The 18,969-nt window shown below is 42.2% G+C and overlaps 1 protein-coding gene across 3 annotated transcripts in view; it reads left to right on the top strand.

The window, feature by feature from the left end:
* DAB2 (DAB adaptor protein 2) overlaps positions 1 to 8,008 on the top strand; it is a 158,164-nt gene extending 150,156 nt beyond the window's left edge. For all 3 annotated transcript variants that reach the window (XM_057312218.1, XM_057312217.1, XM_026506866.4), the window contains 4 exons: positions 2,451 to 3,083; positions 3,640 to 3,749; positions 4,352 to 4,419; positions 6,230 to 8,008. In XM_057312218.1, coding sequence (XP_057168201.1) covers positions 2,451 to 3,083; positions 3,640 to 3,749; positions 4,352 to 4,414 — 806 coding nt within the window. In that variant the 3' untranslated portion in view covers positions 4,415 to 4,419; positions 6,230 to 8,008. The remainder of the gene's footprint in view (positions 1 to 2,450; positions 3,084 to 3,639; positions 3,750 to 4,351; positions 4,420 to 6,229) is intronic.
* The last annotated feature ends 10,961 nt before the right edge of the window (positions 8,009 to 18,969 follow it).

Below are 18,969 nucleotides of genomic sequence, written 5' to 3'. Positions count from 1 at the left end.
AGACGAAGTGAAGCTTTTTGGCTAGGTGCCCCTGTTGAGGCCTTGGGGTATACAACTGCAGAATACTGATGATCCTTCCAAGTTTGGACATGGGACTCAAACTGAGCTCTACAGTATAGCCGCTGTCCACTAGCCGGGATCCTCAGCCAAACCATGGAAGGTTGTAGGTCTGGCTTCCGCTAGACCCAGCTGGGGGACTCTCTCTTCTGGAGAACTGGGGGTGGGGAGAGGGTATTGTAGAAAGCTGAGACTTCAGCTTCGACTAGCTACCCTGTGTTTTAATCTAGCATCAGAAGGTAATCAAATTAACTTCTTACACCCACACTTTCTTTTGCCTTACCCCTTGCCTCTACTTTCTCCAGCAGAGCCTAAAATATCTTGGAAACACAACACATGAAATCCATCAGATGGGAATGAAGGCTGGCATAAGCATATACTGAGAAAGCCTTTAATTCCTGGCAGATATAATATTTTTCTCTTTAACTACCACCACTTCCTCTAATACCATCAATGACTAAAGCCTTACATTTTCCTAAGGGAAAGCAAGTCATCCAACATGAAAAAAGATAAAATTCTACCCAATTTGCACATCCAGTTGGCATAAATTATCAGTGAGTGACTCTGGCTTTGGTTAACAAAATTTAAATAAATTTGTTTTAAGGTGCTAGCAATCACTTTGCTCAAACCCAACCCACTTTTAGAACCCCATACGATAGAATGTGAGAGGACCTTTCCCCTGATTAGTTGTGAAAAGAGTGTGTATGCTCTTTGGTGTAAATCAAGTCTGATTTCTGTAACTACAAAATAAGTATTCGAATTAATTTCCATTTAAAAAAAATAGTCTTATCCCTTGATACCAAGGAGGCAGAACAGGAGAATAAGGCACTGGATTTGGAGCTGGTAAGCCTGAGTTTTACTCTCTGTTGTCACAGACCGTGAGCTTCCCAATTTTAATAATCAGTATTCTTGTACCCAGTTCCCTAACCTCAAAAACAAGCATGTTCATTTAGTAAGATGACCTTTTCTGAAACCTACCACTGTCTCTGAGCCCACCGGACAGCTTCATGGCCAGATGAATAGGCTTCACGATGATACAGTTGAGTCAAGTAACATCAATCTTCAATACTAAGAAAATTTAAGATAGAATATCTTGCTACATGAGCCCCTGAACGTCACTTTCAAAATATTTCTCACTCTGGAAACAAAACATTCCTAACTCAGGTTAGAAGTTTGGAGGCCTTTTCTTAGTTCAGTTAGAAAGCTTTCATAACTTAAGAATGCTCTTACTCTAAAGCTCAAAGCAAGCAGATTTTGAGAGCAGAGCATCATTCATGAATAGCTATGAGGCTGAATTTAGGTATTTTTGTTTGTGGTGGCATATACTTGGGAAGAGGCAGGAGAGACAATGTCCTATGTATGAGACCAAGCTGTAGGGAATGAGCTTCTCAAGAAGAGGGGGAAAACTTTGGAGAGACCTGTATTTTAGTGATTTCATCAAGTCTTCATCAACATGGCGAAGACGCAGAGAGGGAGCCATTCCCCCACAAAGATTAGACGCCCGGACAAAGGCAATGAGCTACCTCAGAAGGTTTTGGTTTTTTGTGTTCTTAGGGTCTTGGGGGGGGGGGGTTGCTTCATGTTGTCTTCTCTCCCTCCCTGCCTCTTCTGAGTATTGTGCTCTGACTTCTGGCAAGGTTTAGTGAGTGACACATGGCAGGAAGCACTTTTATTTGAAACAGCACTCCCAGGATAACCAGCCTTTCCTCCATTTATATGTGTAAAAGTCTAAAACTATCTTGGCATCAACCACATTTTATCATCCTTTTATATAGCTGTGTCAACCTTGGCAGCATTTAAAAGCAAGGAAACTGAAATGGTTTCTTCAGGATGCAAGCATGTTGAGGCCGCGTATACACGCGTGATAGCTGCTTTCCATAAGACTCCAGACAGGAGCCGGCTGCCAAATGAAAAGATCAAATCAATGACTCAGAATACCCAATGGATTATCTTAATTAACTACTTCGTAATCAGTATGGTTTGCTTATGTAAATGTATTCACTCAACAAATGCATTCATGCTATCAACAGGCTCTGTCCTGGCTGTTTGAAATGGATCATTGTGATAAGTACTCATTTTTTCATGACTAGGTCCTTATGGAGTGCATTATCCTTCTAATGAGAATAGTTTAAAAATCTGTGGTAGAAAGAAAGGGCTTCAAAATGCAACCAACATTTGAATGCCAGCTATTCTGTGTTAGCTAGTTAATCTTTAGAGTGATTTAATCTCTCTGGACCTTTTTTCCATGTCAGCCTTAAGGCTTAAGGAAGGTGTTTGCCATGTAAATGCCTGGTAAATGCCCCTCCCACCCCCACCCAGATTTGTGCTTTCTGAAACTCAAGAATCCTCTTCAAGCTTGTGTCCTGATGAGTCCTTTCTCCTGCTTTCTTTAGGTGGTATACCAGTTAGCCCCCCTCAGGCAGGCCCATGGAACCCAACATCTTTAGTCTTCAATCAGTCCACTTCAGTGGTCCCAGGAGCCATGATGAGTGGTCAGCCTTCAGGATTCAGTCAGCCAGTAGTTTTCACCACAAGCCCAGCTGTTCCAGGTTGGAGCCAGCCTTCATCCTTTGCAGCCTCAACTTCTCCTCCAGCCCCTGTTGTTTGGGGCCCATCAGCATCTGTGGCACCCAATACTTGGTCCTCAACAAGCCCTTTGGGGAACCCTTTCCAGAGCAATATTTTTCCAGCTTCTGCTGTGTCTACCCAGTCCCCTTCTATGCTCTCCTCTCTTCTGGTCGCTCCTCCTCAACCACCTCCCAGAACTGGCCCTCCGAAGGACATCTCCAGTGATGCCTTCACTGCCTTGGACCCACTTGGTGATAAAGAAGTCAAAGAAGTGAAAGAAATGTTTAAGGACTTCCAACTGCGGCAGCCACCTGCTGTGCCTGCAAGGAAGGGAGAGCAGACTTCCTCTGGGACTTCAAGTGCCTTCTCCAGTTATTTCAACAGCAAAGTTGGCATTCCTCAGGAGAATGCAGACCATGATGACTTTGATGCTAATCAGCTGTTGAAAAAGATCAATGGTAAGCTACCCACTTCTCTGTCTGCCGTACCAATGAGTATTTCCCCTGTCGTATGGGCCCACAGAGTCCTTGGAAGAACCCTCTCCCACCCACCAATAACCTAACTCTTGCTCTCTTTGGTAATCAGTGGTTATGGAGACAACTTGACTGGTTACATTATGGAGCCAACTATTCACCTTAGCTGTTTCTAAGGGCTGGCCCAATGCTGCCCTCTTGTGACAATTCCTAAAAGGGCTGCCAAGAGCTATTGAAAGTCAGTGGCTTGTGGCACGTGGAAGGCTGTATAACAGAGCCTCAACCATCACTCCACCGAGTTAGTGAGGGAATTCTGAATGTCTTCCACTGCAGGTACATATGCATATATATACCTGCCTCCTCTTCTGATGAATTTGCTGTAAGAATCACCGGGAGTCCTAGTATTTGGTGGTGATTTTTGTTCCATGATGTAAATTCCAAAAGAATGGAATTTAATTTCGGAGATAAGCTTGACGAAAGGACTTTTGCCTACGTTTGGGAAAAATTTGTCTACTAACTTCTTGGTGTTTTTGTCTTCTAGAACCACCAAAGCCAGCTCCCAGACAAGGTTCCCTGCCAGTTACCAAATCTGCTGACAACGCATTTGAGAACCCTTTCTCTAAAGATCCTTTCAGTTCCTCCCAAGCCTCTGTAAGTATCAACTACTAGAAGCTGTTGAGCCAAAGCACCGCCACGCAGAGCTACTGCGTCGTGAATTCATCTTGTTTGTGTAATAACTCTTTGGTGCTAACGGATGTTTAAATAAGATTTATCACTGAGAACCATCGCAGTGAAAACATCAACTCAGACTGAGGAGAGACTATTTTTGCAGGGGCTGCTATCCTGAGCTTGAGAAATGAGTATCACATAGAAAAAGTCTTTTGTATCTCCCTTTGCCTGGCTCGCAAAAGCACTCTGGGAGAAAACTGAGCCAAAATAATACTATCTTTAAAAATCTTTCAAGGACTTAGGTTCCTGATTTCCTGCCCTCGATCCTTTAGCTCATAGGAACAGTACCGTTCATTTTGGAGAGGCAAGCATGAGTCGTGTGAACCCTGATTTGGATGTAAATAGTAAATATGCATCACGAAGTGTAAGCAGGCAAACACAAATCACCGCAGACCCATATAATATCTGATTTGTCTGTGACCTGAGGGATGTTTAAAGGAATTTGAGAAGTCTTACTTATAGAGAGGGTTTTTTTCTTCATAACTGTAATTAAACTTATTGACTGGATGATTTTATCTTCATAGATGGCTCCTCAACCCACATCTTCTGATGTATATAGGGATCCTTTCGGAAATCCTTTTGCCTAACTTCTGTAAGTAGAAGATCCTATTAAGCTTGGGGGCGCCTGGGTGGCACAGCGGTTAAAGCGTCTGCCTTCGGCTCAGGGCGTGATCCCGGCGTTCCGGGTTCGAGCCCCACGTCAGGCTCCTCCTCTATGAGCCTGCTTCTTCCTCTCCCACTCCCCCTGCTTGTGTTCCCTCTCTCGCTGGCTGTCTCTATCTCTGTCGAATAAATAAATAAAATCTTTAAAAAAAAAAAAAAAGAAGATCCTATTAAGCTTAACTTTGGTAAGAAAGCATGGCATGGGCGGTGAGGGTGGAATTTTAATTTTAGAACTGGTACAAGGTTAAATCTCTGTACCTTAGAAGTAATAGACATGAAAACCTACGCTTAACTAATTCAGTAATGACTAAGCTGAGCTTTTAAGAATAGAATTCTTATACATGCTACAAAATAGTAACATATCCATGGGGATATGGATTTCTATCATAGCCTATGTTTTTGATATTTCAAAATAACATTTTTGCATAACAATAAAACGTAATAACACATAATAGCTTTCTAGTTGTTTTGTTTTTACTTTCATACGGAGGTGACTGCAAAGCCTCCTAGTAGTTACTTAGTTTCCTATAGAAGGTTGGAAATCTGAAGATCTTTTGAAACTATAGAACAGGTCAGCTGACCAGATGCCACCTCCCAAATCAATTTATTTCTCTATAAGTGGTCTCAAAGTTAGTCTAAAGTAGTCTGAAGGTACTAAATCCAAGAGTGATGACGGCTGCCCATATCTCCTTCATATGAGCGGCATATGACCAGATGAGTCAGCAGGTAGATTTTATCCTAGATTTTATCCTAGGTAAGTTGTTAGGTGTAACTACCTTAGACTGAGACCCTGGGATGGCTCAGCGTGACCCTTTCTTTATCAACAGTGAGTGGAAGCAACTCTGTCTGATTTCAGAAGATTGAAGTTAGTGGATGAAAGAAGCCTTGGCTGCATTGTAGAGGAGGAAGGGCCTAGCTGGTACGGGAGAGTAATAAAAAGAACGAGAGGGACCAAACTCATTTTCTTCAGTCTTGCCCCAGCCAGGTGGGACTCCTGCTAAAACCTGTCTTGACCCATCTAGAATTTAATTATTTTAAATAGACAAATATCTTAAATTTGACATGAATAGTCAGGTTGACTTTATTTGCAGTTTGGATTGTTGCCCCTCCCTTGACTTCTAGAATTACGGTGTTACTTAAAAGGCTTTTCTGTAAAGTCAGCTTCAGAGAATGGGCTGAGATTATTGAAAAAGCAAGTTCTGGGGCCCCACTCCAGCCCTAAAAAGTCCCCCTCTGGTGCTGAGGAAAAGCTCCAGGTTACAAGCAGCCTGATGGTTTCTAATGCTGATAGAGCAGTGTAATATGCTGAAGGGCTAGAAGTCTCAGCAGAGACTCATCCTCGCCCTCATCTCCAAGGGAGGCAAACATGGACAAATAGGAATAAACTGCATCCAGAGTCTAGGAGGATTGTTTGCACTAAATTGCATTGACGAGAGGTCTCCTTGGAGGCCCCTTCTTTCTTAGGTCCTGAAGGAAGGATTATTTTGGTGAACTTGTTTAGCTTACAGGCTGGGGTCGGAGGTGGGGGAACACGATCATGGGAGAAAATAGCTAACATTATTGAACGTTTGTGTTAATCACTTCATTGCACGTTCTGCATTGATTATCTTATTTAAGCCTCTCGTATCAGCCCTAGGAAATACAATTATTGAGGTTTTAAATGATGATTTGATATTTAATATTGATATTTAACCCAAAAATTCTAACCGCGGGTTTTTTTCTTCTCTGTACTTCTCTAGGAACTTGATATGCTGACTGTCCAGAGGAACAAAAAGGTTGGCCTTAGTAGTCAAGGACAAAGCTAATAGCCAGACACGTCCTGACCTCTGCTCTCGTTCCAACTTTGACGTATTATCTGTTGCCTTATTGCTTGCTGCCTCTTCCACTTGTAAAATGCCTTTCACTTTTCTGTTTAGATTAAAGCTAAACTGAATCTATGGCTTTAAATAAATTAAGAATCTAAATTCTCTAGCTTAAATGTAAATGAAGTAGTTTCCCTACTTGAACCATTGCCTAGTGTGTTTCTAGAACACTCTACCATGTACCCTCGGTTGGGAGATGCAGCCACCACAACTCCTCAGATGACCCGTTTTGAATAAATGTTAAAATCCTTACTGTTTGAAGTTGTTTGGGGTTCTGTTTTATAGCCTAAAACCTAAAGGTTATAGTATAACAAGGCACCTTCTTAAATCTTGCTTCATATCAACATTTATAGAGAATTTTTAAAGGAAAATTGGAGCAAGTCCAACTTTTCCTTAGATACTTGGGAATCTGACACACTTAAGAACCCTTTTAAAAATATAACTTCTCTCTCTGAAGATTATTTTCTCTTAAGGGCAAAATTGTTATTCTTTTTTTTCCAATTTCTTGCTAGACAGTGAAAATGAGGGAAAAGCATCATTTGTCTCTCCTCTCCTCTTCCCTCTGATTCTTTTTTCAGTCAGTTTTGCTCCCAGGTTTATATAGCATTACCTCCCTTCCACAAGCAACAGAGTTTTATGGGGCAAAAAAAAAAAAAAAAAATCTAAGGATTCATGGATCTGAAACATCTCTGCCTTCTCAGTAATCGCTAAATCCCATAACTAGAAGTGCAAATGGACACAACCTTTACCCTTTCTGTGGAATAGGAGGCCATCCTCTCGAGCTGAAGTTCCAGAAGAGCAGTTCACATTGAAACAAATGAAAGAAAAACTGAACTCAACTCAGCAATGAAGGACTGTATTCTGAAGAGCCAACACATCAGAAAGTTCAGTGTGATTGTGCCAAATATATTAGGTGCTTATATGGGGTCACGCTAGACCTTTATCAGATAACTGGAAAACTTGCTTGGAGCCACAATCTCATAGTTAGGAGGAAGATAGATGGTGATTGGGTGGAGGGGAGAGAAGCTGTAGAACAAGTATTTGGTGTTCTCATTGAAAATCTAACGTCTGCAGTATTTTTCCTCCTCATAACCTTGGAAACTCTCCCAGTTCATTTCCAGTCATATCGTTAGCACAGTTCTGAAGGATTTGTTCTTGCCAAAATGAGTTTCATTTTGTTATGTTTATGTTGGGTTGTTAAATGTTGTCTCTTGACCCTTAAACGCTCAGGTTCTTGTGGGTATTAATCAACCATACAACGTTACCTTTAGGTAGAAGAGGAGGATGACTGCTCAGGATCTAAACAAGATGGTGGCCTCACGAACCTTTATTGATTAGCCCCAAGTAGCTCAAGCTGAAGTCCTGTGGTTTTATGTTTAATGGCAATAGCTGATCATGTATGGCATAATTTTCCATCTGGCTTCCTACTCAGTCATTATAAACACGAACTGAAAATAGTTTTTTATATGTCCAAATACCTGAATGTGCTCAACTGGAGGCAATTATTTCTAGGTAGTAGAATTTTTGAAAGTGGACAAATTTTGAAATGGGTGATCAGCCACACAGCTGTTTTGTACATCCTTGTTTTCTTGTGCACTTTTCTGTATGCAAATAGAGCTATAAATTTACTCATTTCAATAAACTGGAATGGCCGAATCTCATGTGTTAGCATCAGTTTATTCTTACACTTGACCCCCGCTTTGAGTTGATGTGTCACAGTCAAGGTATAAAATATATCAGTCCAAGGTGAGCAAATATTAGTACTTTCTGGACTGTCCCAAAGATGAAGAGAACGTGGAAATCTGTGAAATAAGACCATGAGTAAACAATTGTCGGATATCTTTTAGTGCCTCATTCTCCTCTTCCCCACCTACACATATTCCCTTCCTGGGAGTTTAATGGGAGTCCAGTGGATAAGACCTGTATCAGAACCACCTCTACTGACATCTAGTATAAAAATCATTTATTAATGAGCTCTTGGTTCACACCTTCTACCCTTTGCCTCTCCTTGTTCTTGATTCAGCTGTGTTTGACCTCACCAAGACACAGCTGTGTGGACTGATCTAGGCTGGTGTAGGCCACTCGGAAGAATTTCTGTGTGAGGTGGGCAGGCCCAGGGTCAGACATCTTTAGCACGAGGACACTCTTAAATACCCTCCCTTAGTGTAAAAGTTCAAGGCTCTCATTTTTTTTTTAAAAGACCTAGATCTCCTGGGAAGATGACCCTGAGGCAGGACTTGCTTCAGTACAAAGGCTTGATCTTATGCTTTTCTAAGGAGGAGGACAAACTTGGGAGCAGGTGGGTATCATTGACAGGCATTTATGATTATAGGCTGGTTGTTCATTATTACTGCCTTCCCTTTCCCCTTAATTGAAACATTTGGTCCCCTTCTGCCAACAATGAGTAGAATATAGAAAAACAGACTCGACACAAAAGCAGCTTCCAGTAAGCCACAGATGTGCTGGAGAAGGCTGCTGATAAGAACATGTTGCACAAATTATCTGGCTTATCCAGATGCTCTGCAGTGTGTCTGACCCACTGAGCCTGTGTGCTGTTTCCATGTGGCTTAATCGGTAAGATCTTGCCAGAGGTTAACCCTTGCGCATACGTACAAGGGGAGGACACTCATTTCAGTGCAGTAGGAACTACTGTTGGCCAAGCAGGGAGAGGTGCTTACTGAAGTGTCTCTGCACAGTAGAAGCGGACTTCTTTTTTGTAAGTCTATTTAGTAATAGTAATAGTCACACCCATATGTCCGAAGTTCAGGTTTTAAGGTAACCCTATTATACATGGAGGAGGGTTTCTTTGAGGCAGCAGATAGATCTAAGCTAAAAGCTGAACTTGAACAGCCAGCATGCCCCCCAAATTCCTCACATAAAGGCAATACAAAGGGAGAAGGTATTGATTTTCTCGAGATAATCCTGCATCTATGAAGTGCTTTACCATTTACACAACGTAATTTCTTTCTATTGATATCATAATTCTGTGGGGTGGGATCTCTCACTGTTCCATCTCATCTGAGAATGGCATCCATGCTTTAAAATCCCTCCAACTCTTGAGTGACTTCTGTGGTATTTTATTGTAAAACTGTGCATCGTGGTGGGGATATCTTTTCAGTCCGTGATTTTGAACTCTTCCATCAAAATGTTAACCATGGTGTCTAGAGAGAGCCAAACACAGCAAATTCTGTGTCTGTCCTGCGCTGAAAGCAGGGAGGGGAAAGAACAGAGGATGCAGCTAACTCAGAAGTTCGGTTGACCCTGCAATAAACTGATGAGTGAGGACTCTGACCCTTGTTCCCGGAATAGGTTCAATACAAAGTCTTCTAGTAAAAGACAGGAGCTCCCTAAAAGTCCCTGGTAAATATTTAAGCTATTACCATTGGAGGAAATTGCTAAATAGTAAAACATCTAATTCTTGCTGGGAAATGTTGTTTTAACTAACTTTCTTCTATTAAAAATAACTAAGACTCAGTCCTAAATCGATATGCCAAACTCAGACACACACAAGGCTGTGTGATAGCAGCGGCCTTGTTAACATGTCCTAATTACAGCCAGGCTGATGGCCAAGGGCCAGCCATGTGTCATCTCACCTAATGAGGGCCTGAGCCCCTTGTTTGCCCTTGCTTTTCTGGAATTGTGTGCTTCATTACTAAACCTCTATTGTGCCCTGAAATATATGAGTTCCAGTCTCCAAGGAGATGACAGTGTGGGTTGCTCCGTGGCAAAGAAACTGGGTTTCTGCCTTGACCACAGTTGAGGTGGTTATAAAAGCAGAAAAAATACCTGACTCGAAAAGTCTTCATGACTAAGTTTTCTTCTGATGCTACTTATGGAGTTTTCTGTCCATTCTCTTTTCATTTGGTTAACTTCAATTACTATTATTTTACCTTAATTGTAAGAAAGTGAAATTATTGCTGTTGTAAAAGTTACATGATGACCCGACTGGGCTGAAGCTGAGCTGTGGATGGTTCTGGGGTGTGTCTGAGGCTACCTCTACCAGGTACCTACCAACGCTAATTGATTATCACAGAGACTTTGGTTTGGGGGTTGCTAAGACAAGTGTTGGAACACAGGAGCTAATGGAGAGGGAGGAGGAGGGGAATGGAAAGCTGATATGATATTTGTCTCCCCACCTCCCTCACTAGCCTGAGAGACTGGCCTAGTGGCTTGATGATGGAAATGATAGAGCTGGAAGCAGGAAGAGTTGTCTTTTTTTGATGAAAACTCTCGGAACAGACTGTCACGTGATAGCCCATGTGTCCATCGGTAATGAATGGTCTACACCAATGGAAAGGTTCGCAGTGGTTAAAATTAGTAGCATGTTATTTTTATCACATAAAAAGTCTAGATTGATGGCTGCTGGTATTGGCTGAGCAGCTCAACAAGGCTCTCAAGGACATAGACTCTATGTTAGCTTTTCACCCCAACTTTAGTAGCCTTTTGGCTTTCTATTCTCATGGTTTTGGCTAATGGTCACAAGATGGCTGCACAGCTTCAAATATGACGTTAGTATTCAAGGAGGGCAGAATGGGAAAGAGCAGCACAATCAAAGTCTGCTCCTTGTACCAGGCATTTCAGGTTTTTTCGAGGTTTCCCAATTACTTTGCTATGTCTCTTTGGTCAGAATTCAGTCACATGGACACCGTTTGGTGCAAAGGAGAATGGGAAATCGAGCTTTTAGCTTTGCCAACCTCTATAGTGAAAGTAGTTAAGGATGAGACATGGCTGGCTAAGTAATTTATGGGGCCTAGGGCAAAATTAAAATAGAGGATCCATTGTTCATAAACCAGGGGAAAAAGTGCCCTTAAAGACGTTGATGCATAAACACATCCTTTCTTCTGCAACCTTTTTTTTTTATTATGACATATTTTATTTGCTATTTAATGTTGTTCTAAGTAAAAAAGAAATGAAATTTTGAAGTTTTAGTGTGAATTTTATTGCTAATCTTCAGCTGGTAAGTGGAATCGCTGAAATTATATAACTTGTATTTCGTAACTCATACACGCATATATACTTAACGTATGTATTTCATTCCTACCAGAATAGTAGAAACACTGCACACAACTAACTCAACTGTTTTTAATTCACTTCTTGGTATATGAACATTCTGCCAGTACATGCTACCCTTCAGTTCACTAATGAGTAAAGAAAAATGGTGGAAAGAAGAACTATGGGTGACTCTATCCTTTTCTTTCCTTTTATATTATTTTTAGTATAAGTAGATGGCTAATGCAGAAACGTAACACTGCTAGTAAGAAAGATCTGATTGGGTTTCTTGGTCATTCGTGTTTCTTTTTGTGTTGGAAGCAAGTTCTGGTTCAAAAGGAGAATGTGACATCTCGGGGCTATCACTTACACAATGCTAGGTATAATACACCAACCTGATTCTCACTTTTGCTTTGACTCATTGAACTCCCACACATCATGGGTCCACCTGAATTCCACGTTCATGGGGCAACATCAACATTCTGTGCAAATGCGGTCGCATGGAGAAGGGACACAGTGTACATTTCCTCTGCTCGTGTGCGTGCTCCATTTTCCAATCATACTTGGTTTCAAAACAAAAGTCCAAACACAAAATTAAGAATTCCAAGGTGGCACTAATAGAGCATGAAACCAACCACGGGGCCTTCTCGAGGGCTTGAGCCTGGTCTGACTGCATAGGTCGCATGCCGTTGAAGCCTGCCTTGGCAAGAGGGCCTTGGAAATAGGTGATGGATTAGCCAGCCAATGTGTCTCCCACATGCCTGGGTGATAGTTTAACCCTAACTTGGCCTGCCTCCAAGTGCAGATCACAGCAGTCTTTGAAGACATAGCACCCTCAGGGCAGAAGAGAAGCCCACACATGGAAAGCACAGTCAGCAAGACCAATGTCAAGGTACTTCGACTAGAAGGTGTAAGCTCAAGAATGCAGAGGACTAGTTTCTGTGTGTTAGTATCATGAGGGTTACCAGAGACTATAAAAGTTAGAAGGGGGCGGGTTAACTAAAAGCCCCCGTCCAGGAGGCTTTAATGTTGGCATGATGTAATTGGACGCCAAAGTGATACACCATCTCACTTGGAAGGCTGGAGGAGGGAGGACGGGAGGACTCCTGAGCTCTTCCGTGAGGACGTGCTTCGCAATTCTTCATTTCACTTCCCTGCAAACACAACTGCCAAATCTGGAAAGCCGGCCCGGATTCAGGGATGGTCCACGAAGTCCCTGAATAATAACAGCAAACACCCACCCGACATTTACCACCCACAGGCAGTATTCTGAGTGCCTTACAATAAGCAATTTAATTTCCAAGTAGTTCCATGAGGTGGGCTGCTACTACCACCACCATTTTATATACGAGGACACTGAGGAACTTCCCAAAGTCACAGAGCTAGTAAGTGGCTGAAGTGCCCGGTGTCCTTGCAGTTAACCTCAGATTCACCAGTCCAGCACTCCACTGCCCCTAAAACTCGCCCCAGTGCCTTTATGCTGACTTATCTTCCATTCACCAAGATTTTCTTCTCTTCATAGTCCTGTTCTCCTCTTCTACTTCCTATAACCATTATGCCCCTCATGACATGCTTATGCTTATGTTTTATTAGGCAACTTGATTCCCCTTTGGGATTTTCAGGGCACATTTTCAGAATGAATTAAGTACCACATAAAAGTTTGAATTATCTAGTTGTTATAAATGCAACACATCGATCTAACCTCACACAAAGCATTCTAATTCAGGTATTTCCCATCCGCGTATTTAACGTAAGCTGCAGACTGCTCACAGGAAAGAGGGGTTGTGAGTAATGTTCTCCAGTATCTTCCACATCATAAATAACAAATCATCCTGCATCCGCTCACCAGCAGGCTAGTTGGGTGTTCCACGGTCAATGAGGGGCCCAATTTTATAACAGTCATACTGTTGTGTACATGTTTCATAAAATCGGACCCCCAATGGTATCATGCTCTTAATGAACTGAATCAAAATTATGTATTCATGACACAGTTTATTTTACACAGTGCTTTTTCATTCTCTCCTTATCAGTTCTTCAGGGTTTAAAAAACCTATTAGTGGTGATGACTTCCTTCATTCTTCTGATTTGACAAACACAAACCCTTGCGCTGCGGAGAATAGAAACTGAACCAGCGCACACGGAGCAGAGATGCCTTGCAGCCCATCAGCAGTGCACACACGGCCCCGTGGCAGGGAAGAGTGCAGATCAGTAAAGAGGAAAAAATGGAGGAGATGATGCCAGACCAGAAATAGGATTAAGTTCCTGAGTTAAATCATCTGTAATTACCGACTGGCCCTTCCCCTAGAGAAGAAGGATTAGCAAAACATGTCTGGAGAAGAAAAAAAACTTTTTCTTAAACTGGGCCAAAAATTTGCTTACACTGCACTGGGGTAGAGAGCAAAAATGTACCCATGTTATGGTTTCTCCCTTTCTTCCTTCCTTCCTCCCTTTCTCTCTCTCTCTTTTTCTCTCCCTCCCTCCCTCCATCCATCTGTCCCTCCTCTTCTCCCTTCCTTTCTCTCTTTCTTTCTTTCTTTCTTTCTTTCTTTCTTTCTTTCTTCTTTCTTCTTTTTCTTTCTCCCAATGTGCTCTTCCTCACAGGTTTCCCGTCTGCTGGGTGTGAATGCCAACATTTAGTCGGGTCCTGCAACCCCAATCCAGCCATGATCACTCCCTCTGAGGGTACTCTCTTTCTCGGCTATGTGTCCAGGGGTTCACATTTCTTCCCCTTTTCCTGCTCTTCTCCATGATGATGCTTCGTTTGATGGGGAAAGAGGAACGTTGAGAAGGGGCTTAGACCCTCAGACAGGTCCTCGTACTGTCCTCGGATTCCTCCGGTCTGTACAGCATACACCTCACCTACGTGGCTACTACCGTGTGGGGTCTGTAGCTAATACTCTTGGCTAAAGAATGGAGTCTGCTCTCCCCCCTTCAGCTGAGGGCCTACAAGGCCTAGTGGTTCTGCCCAAAGCCTGGGCCCCCACCTTGGTCTTCGCTAACTGGACTCCGAGATCTGCATGTGAGTGCCTTTGCCTCTCTGCCCTCAACTCTAGGCCCACATTGTCCTTGAGAGACAGCAAGTTTGCCAGCTACCCTCTCTATCCCTCCTGAGAGCCTGGGAACTTCTTGGTATCCTCTGTGGCCCACAACAGCTGAAGAAACCTATGAAGCCAAATTCAGTCCCTCCTCTGCCCAACCACACACCACAACCACTTTTGTTCTGGTTTGGCTTCCCCCATACTGGGAAAGTCTAGAAGTTGCTCTCCCAGAGTTCCAGATGGCAAGGAAAGAAACATCTGTCTCTGACCTCAACCTACTTACCATGCTGGCCCCACTCCAGAGTGTGGTCTGAAAACCTACCGCGAACACTCATCTCCAGGCCTGCCTCCCTCCCCTGTCCCTCTCTCCCTCTCACAACTGCTCTGCTCCAGTAGGAGAGGCCATCTTCTCCCATTCCCTACATCACAAGCCATGCTATCCCCACTACTTTGAGATTCACAGGTGACCAATCACTGCTTCATTCCACCATCTCCTTCCCTGGTCAATAAGCCTCACAGTTCAGCCTGGAGGTTGCAGAGTCAAGAAAACATAATTTTAAAAGAGAAAATAAAAGAGAATTTAAGATTTGCAAAACATTATTCCCTATTATGTTTAGCTGGGTTTTCATGTTGTTAATTGATAAAACTGTATCTAATTTTGTCCTCAAATACTAGTTTTTTTTCGTCAAAGTTCCAAGTTCCAAAAACCAAACATACCTGAGCCAAATGAAATCAACCAGTCATCCAGTGACTCTGAAACAACCATGGAATAACTATGAAGTACCCATTATGAGCCCGCTTACCTCTTCGCAGACTGTCAAAACACTAATGTAATACAAAGAAAGATGACTTCCAGATGTAGAAACCAGAAAAACAGTTAATGGTGACTCATTAATGAAAATAAAGACTATAAAAAGAGCTTCCTTGACAGGGACAGGGCAAGAATTAGGTGTATGATTTTAGACACAGCAAGTTCAAATTACCATAGGCAAATCAAAATCCACCTTGAGATTTCTTAGAAGTACTTGAAGATTGTTAAGCTGGGAAATAACACCATAAGATTTGCATTTTTCAAAAAGTATCGCTTCTAGATATCTATACTTCTAAAACAAGAACCCAGGTGATTCTGGTAAAGGAACTTCAACCATGAGACTTCTGGTTCTGAAGAGTAGGCCTAATCTTAAGAGTGGGTAAGATAAGAAGGGCTAGACTGAGACGTGGAGAGGGTAGAGGAGAGACCCCTGAGGAACATCAGCATCGTATAATGGACAAGGGAGAGGAGCTGGCAAAAGAGAGGCAGAAGATCAGGGAATGTTGTATCACAGAAGTTAAGGGAACAGAGAGTTTTAAAGCGTAAGAATAGCCAGTCAAGTCAGATGCTCCTACGGGACAAAGATCAGGGCTAAGAAGTGTCCACCAAATTTAGCAATAAGGAGGTCTTCCATGGAGTAAAAAAGACCAAGGCAAACAGCAATAGGCTGAGCTTAACCATGTAGGAAGGGAAGAAAGCTGACACAGACTGCAAAAAGAGTGTGGCTAACCAAGGCAAGAGCAATACGAGAAACCCAAAATGGAGAAATCAAGGAGCTGGATGTTCAAAAAGAGGAGAAAGGGGATATTGAGAGGATGAGGATGAGGTAATCGGAAGACTTGGAAATCATGGTCAGACAGTAGGACACTGACATTTGCAAAGAAGAAGGCAGTAGAGGTGCTAGAATGACGCTAGGACAGTGGGCTAGATGGGGTGAAGATAAATATTCATAGAACTGATCAAGAAAGAGTGAGGTGGGCGGCACTTCAGAGAGCACTGACATCACTGAAGGAAAGGCCAGAGTTAGAGTAGGGAAAGAGAGAGAAGACCATGTCAAAAGTCTCGGGTGAATGTAGACAGTCAACCGTGTTGATAAACAGAAGGGGAGAAGGTGGTATAGCCAGATCTTGTCAACTTCAAAAGAAAAAGGGACTGTATTAACTCTTTCTTAAATGAAGCGCTATAATGCCATCAAGGGGGCCCTAAGTAGTTCCATGTGACTGTAAACAGATCTGAGCCTCAGGAATTCCTATTAGTGTAAAGGGATCGCCAGACTTACATCACTCCCATTGAACTTTCACACACAGCCCCAGAACCACTCCATAGAGAAATTGTTCTCTCTTTATAAAAGAGCTTGTTTGAAAGTGCTGTAATGAAAACGGTATAGAACCAACAGTGAAGAGAGCTGGAATCTGACACTGCCCCACCGCCGATTGTGTGACCTTGGGAGTGTCCCCTCCCCTTCCTGGACATCATTTTCCTCATCTATATTTATGTATTCATCTATTAATGCATAATTCCCACTGTCTGTTGAAGCCTAATAGTGGTAGGCACCATCCTAGATGTTGGGGATACAGCAGCAAGCAGAACACACCCCAAACCAAGATGCCTGCCATTTGAAGATTCTACTTCCCTCCGGCAAGTGTGTGTGTCTTAAGTGAGAGCACTATAATTTCAGTGTAGTGGCGTAAGACCCGTAGATCTTTCGGGATTCAGTTGGAAACAGATACGGAATGAGATGGCAGCTCCTACTTGGGATCCCTGGACACTGAGGGAGTCCATGAAATTTGTAATAATAAACTTCCAAAAAACAGCTTCCATCACTTTAAGAGATCCAGATGGAAATTATGTCCAACACATTTACATCATTTCAGTAAAAATTAAGTGTTTCTGCCTGATGGTCGCACATTCTAATGTATACATGTACGTGGCTCTGCCTTAAAAACAGGAAAAAAATATTATTATTGTGCAATAAATATAATTTAGTGCCACAAAGTTCCCAAGCAAACTGAAACCAAAGGGAAATTAAAAAAAAAAAAAAATTTTAAGGGTCCCGAGTGGAGAAAACTTTGAGAGCCCTCAGCAGAGTGGAAAACTCTGGCATCAGGATTTTAAGACATGTTTGTTCAAATCCCACCTCTGCCGCTTTGTCCACATAGCCTTGGCCATATTTCTCCACGCTTCATCTGTAAAGCTAAACCGGAAGCCTACCTTTTATGGAGTTGAGAGGGTTTATGAGAAAAGTTATAGTTTCATGTTGTTTAACGTGACATAATTCAAATAATAACAGCAACAGAGCTGATGTATTGTGGGAAGAGCCAGAGATGTGGAGTCAGTCACAACCAAGGTCAAATGCCAGTTTCTCAGCAACTGCAGATGGGTGATGCTGGACAAATGATGTAATCTCCGTGCACTTCCGTTTCCTCAACTGTGCAATGGATTATTTTGACGATTAAATTACACACACACACACACACACGTATGTATATATATACATATACATATATATGTTAGCTATAATATATATGTCTATTAGCTTGACACATTAGAAAAGTTTGATAAACATTTATCCTTTCTTTTCTTTGAAAGCCATTACATATTAAATGAAAATGTTATTCTTTTCACTTCTCTTGTCTAGCATGCTTCACTTCCCCTAGATATAACTGAAGTATAAACCTCATTTAAAACATGTCAGGTACATAATAGCTGTTAAGGGCAAAGAAGAGTTAAAAGCACTACAAAAATGAAATGTATATTGTATTTTACATGTCACTAACATACAATAAATATAATAAAATATAATATATATAATAATATATTGTTGTTATATTCTACTGCTCCCATTCCTTTGCTACGTTACATTTAGTTTGAACCATGGGGATAAAATGAATAGAACTTCTACAGAACAATTCAGCATTCAACCAGCCAGCTGTGAAATTCTCCTTCCCTCTTCCATGTGGGGGTGGGGGCGGGGGTGGGGGGAGCTCAGTCAGTCTCCTAGGACAGAGGTGATTTTCAATCTCCATTCATATCTAATTATCAAGTCAAGGATCGCAAAGTCTAACCAATGAGCATTAAGTCTAATTAGCATAAAACATCATCTTATCTTGCCTGCTTCCAGATCCTTCTTTCTGATAAGTATCCTGGCAGGTCCCGGGAGCCACGTAAGAGTCTTCAGCCTTGCTACATCAGACTGGACAGATTCCTACCATATCTGGGTGCCGCCCACTCGTCATTAGCTAAGACTCGAAAGAAGTGTCTTTGGGCATCGATTTCATCACTGGCGTAAGGACGAGTGTTGCTGCCCACTTTCGAATCACCTCATTACTTGGCAATTCTGCACAGTCTGCAGGTTGATGACGAGCTCAGGAGCCGATGAAATTAGCCCCATGAGAGACCCCAAACTCTCCACATGAAAAGGAAAGGGAGGCAAGAAAGCCTGAGGAGAATAAATAACTTCTACTCTGAGTAGGACCATTAGTGGAAAGGCAAGGCAGTGCTGGAAAAAGTAACTGTCTGGTATCCTCCAACCCCACCCTCTGTTTTATCAGACTGCCTATGTGCTAATGTTTGAAAATTGCCTCTTTGTAATTAGTAAGTATTGATGAAGGCCCCTTAAGTCCTGTGTCAGCAAACATTTCTTCAGAAACGTAGCGAAATACTGTTTCTCAAGCTGGTCATTCTAAATACCAACCTGGCCACACATTTGAATGATCCAGCAAGCTTTAAAAAAATACTGATGCAGGGTCCCATCCTAGATCAATTAAATTAGAATTCTT

The sequence above is a fragment of the Ursus arctos genome, unplaced genomic scaffold, assembly GCF_023065955.2.
Source record: "Ursus arctos isolate Adak ecotype North America unplaced genomic scaffold, UrsArc2.0 scaffold_15, whole genome shotgun sequence".
Lineage (NCBI taxonomy): Eukaryota > Metazoa > Chordata > Mammalia > Carnivora > Ursidae > Ursus > Ursus arctos.
This window is presented reverse-complemented; position numbering and strand designations above follow the sequence as displayed.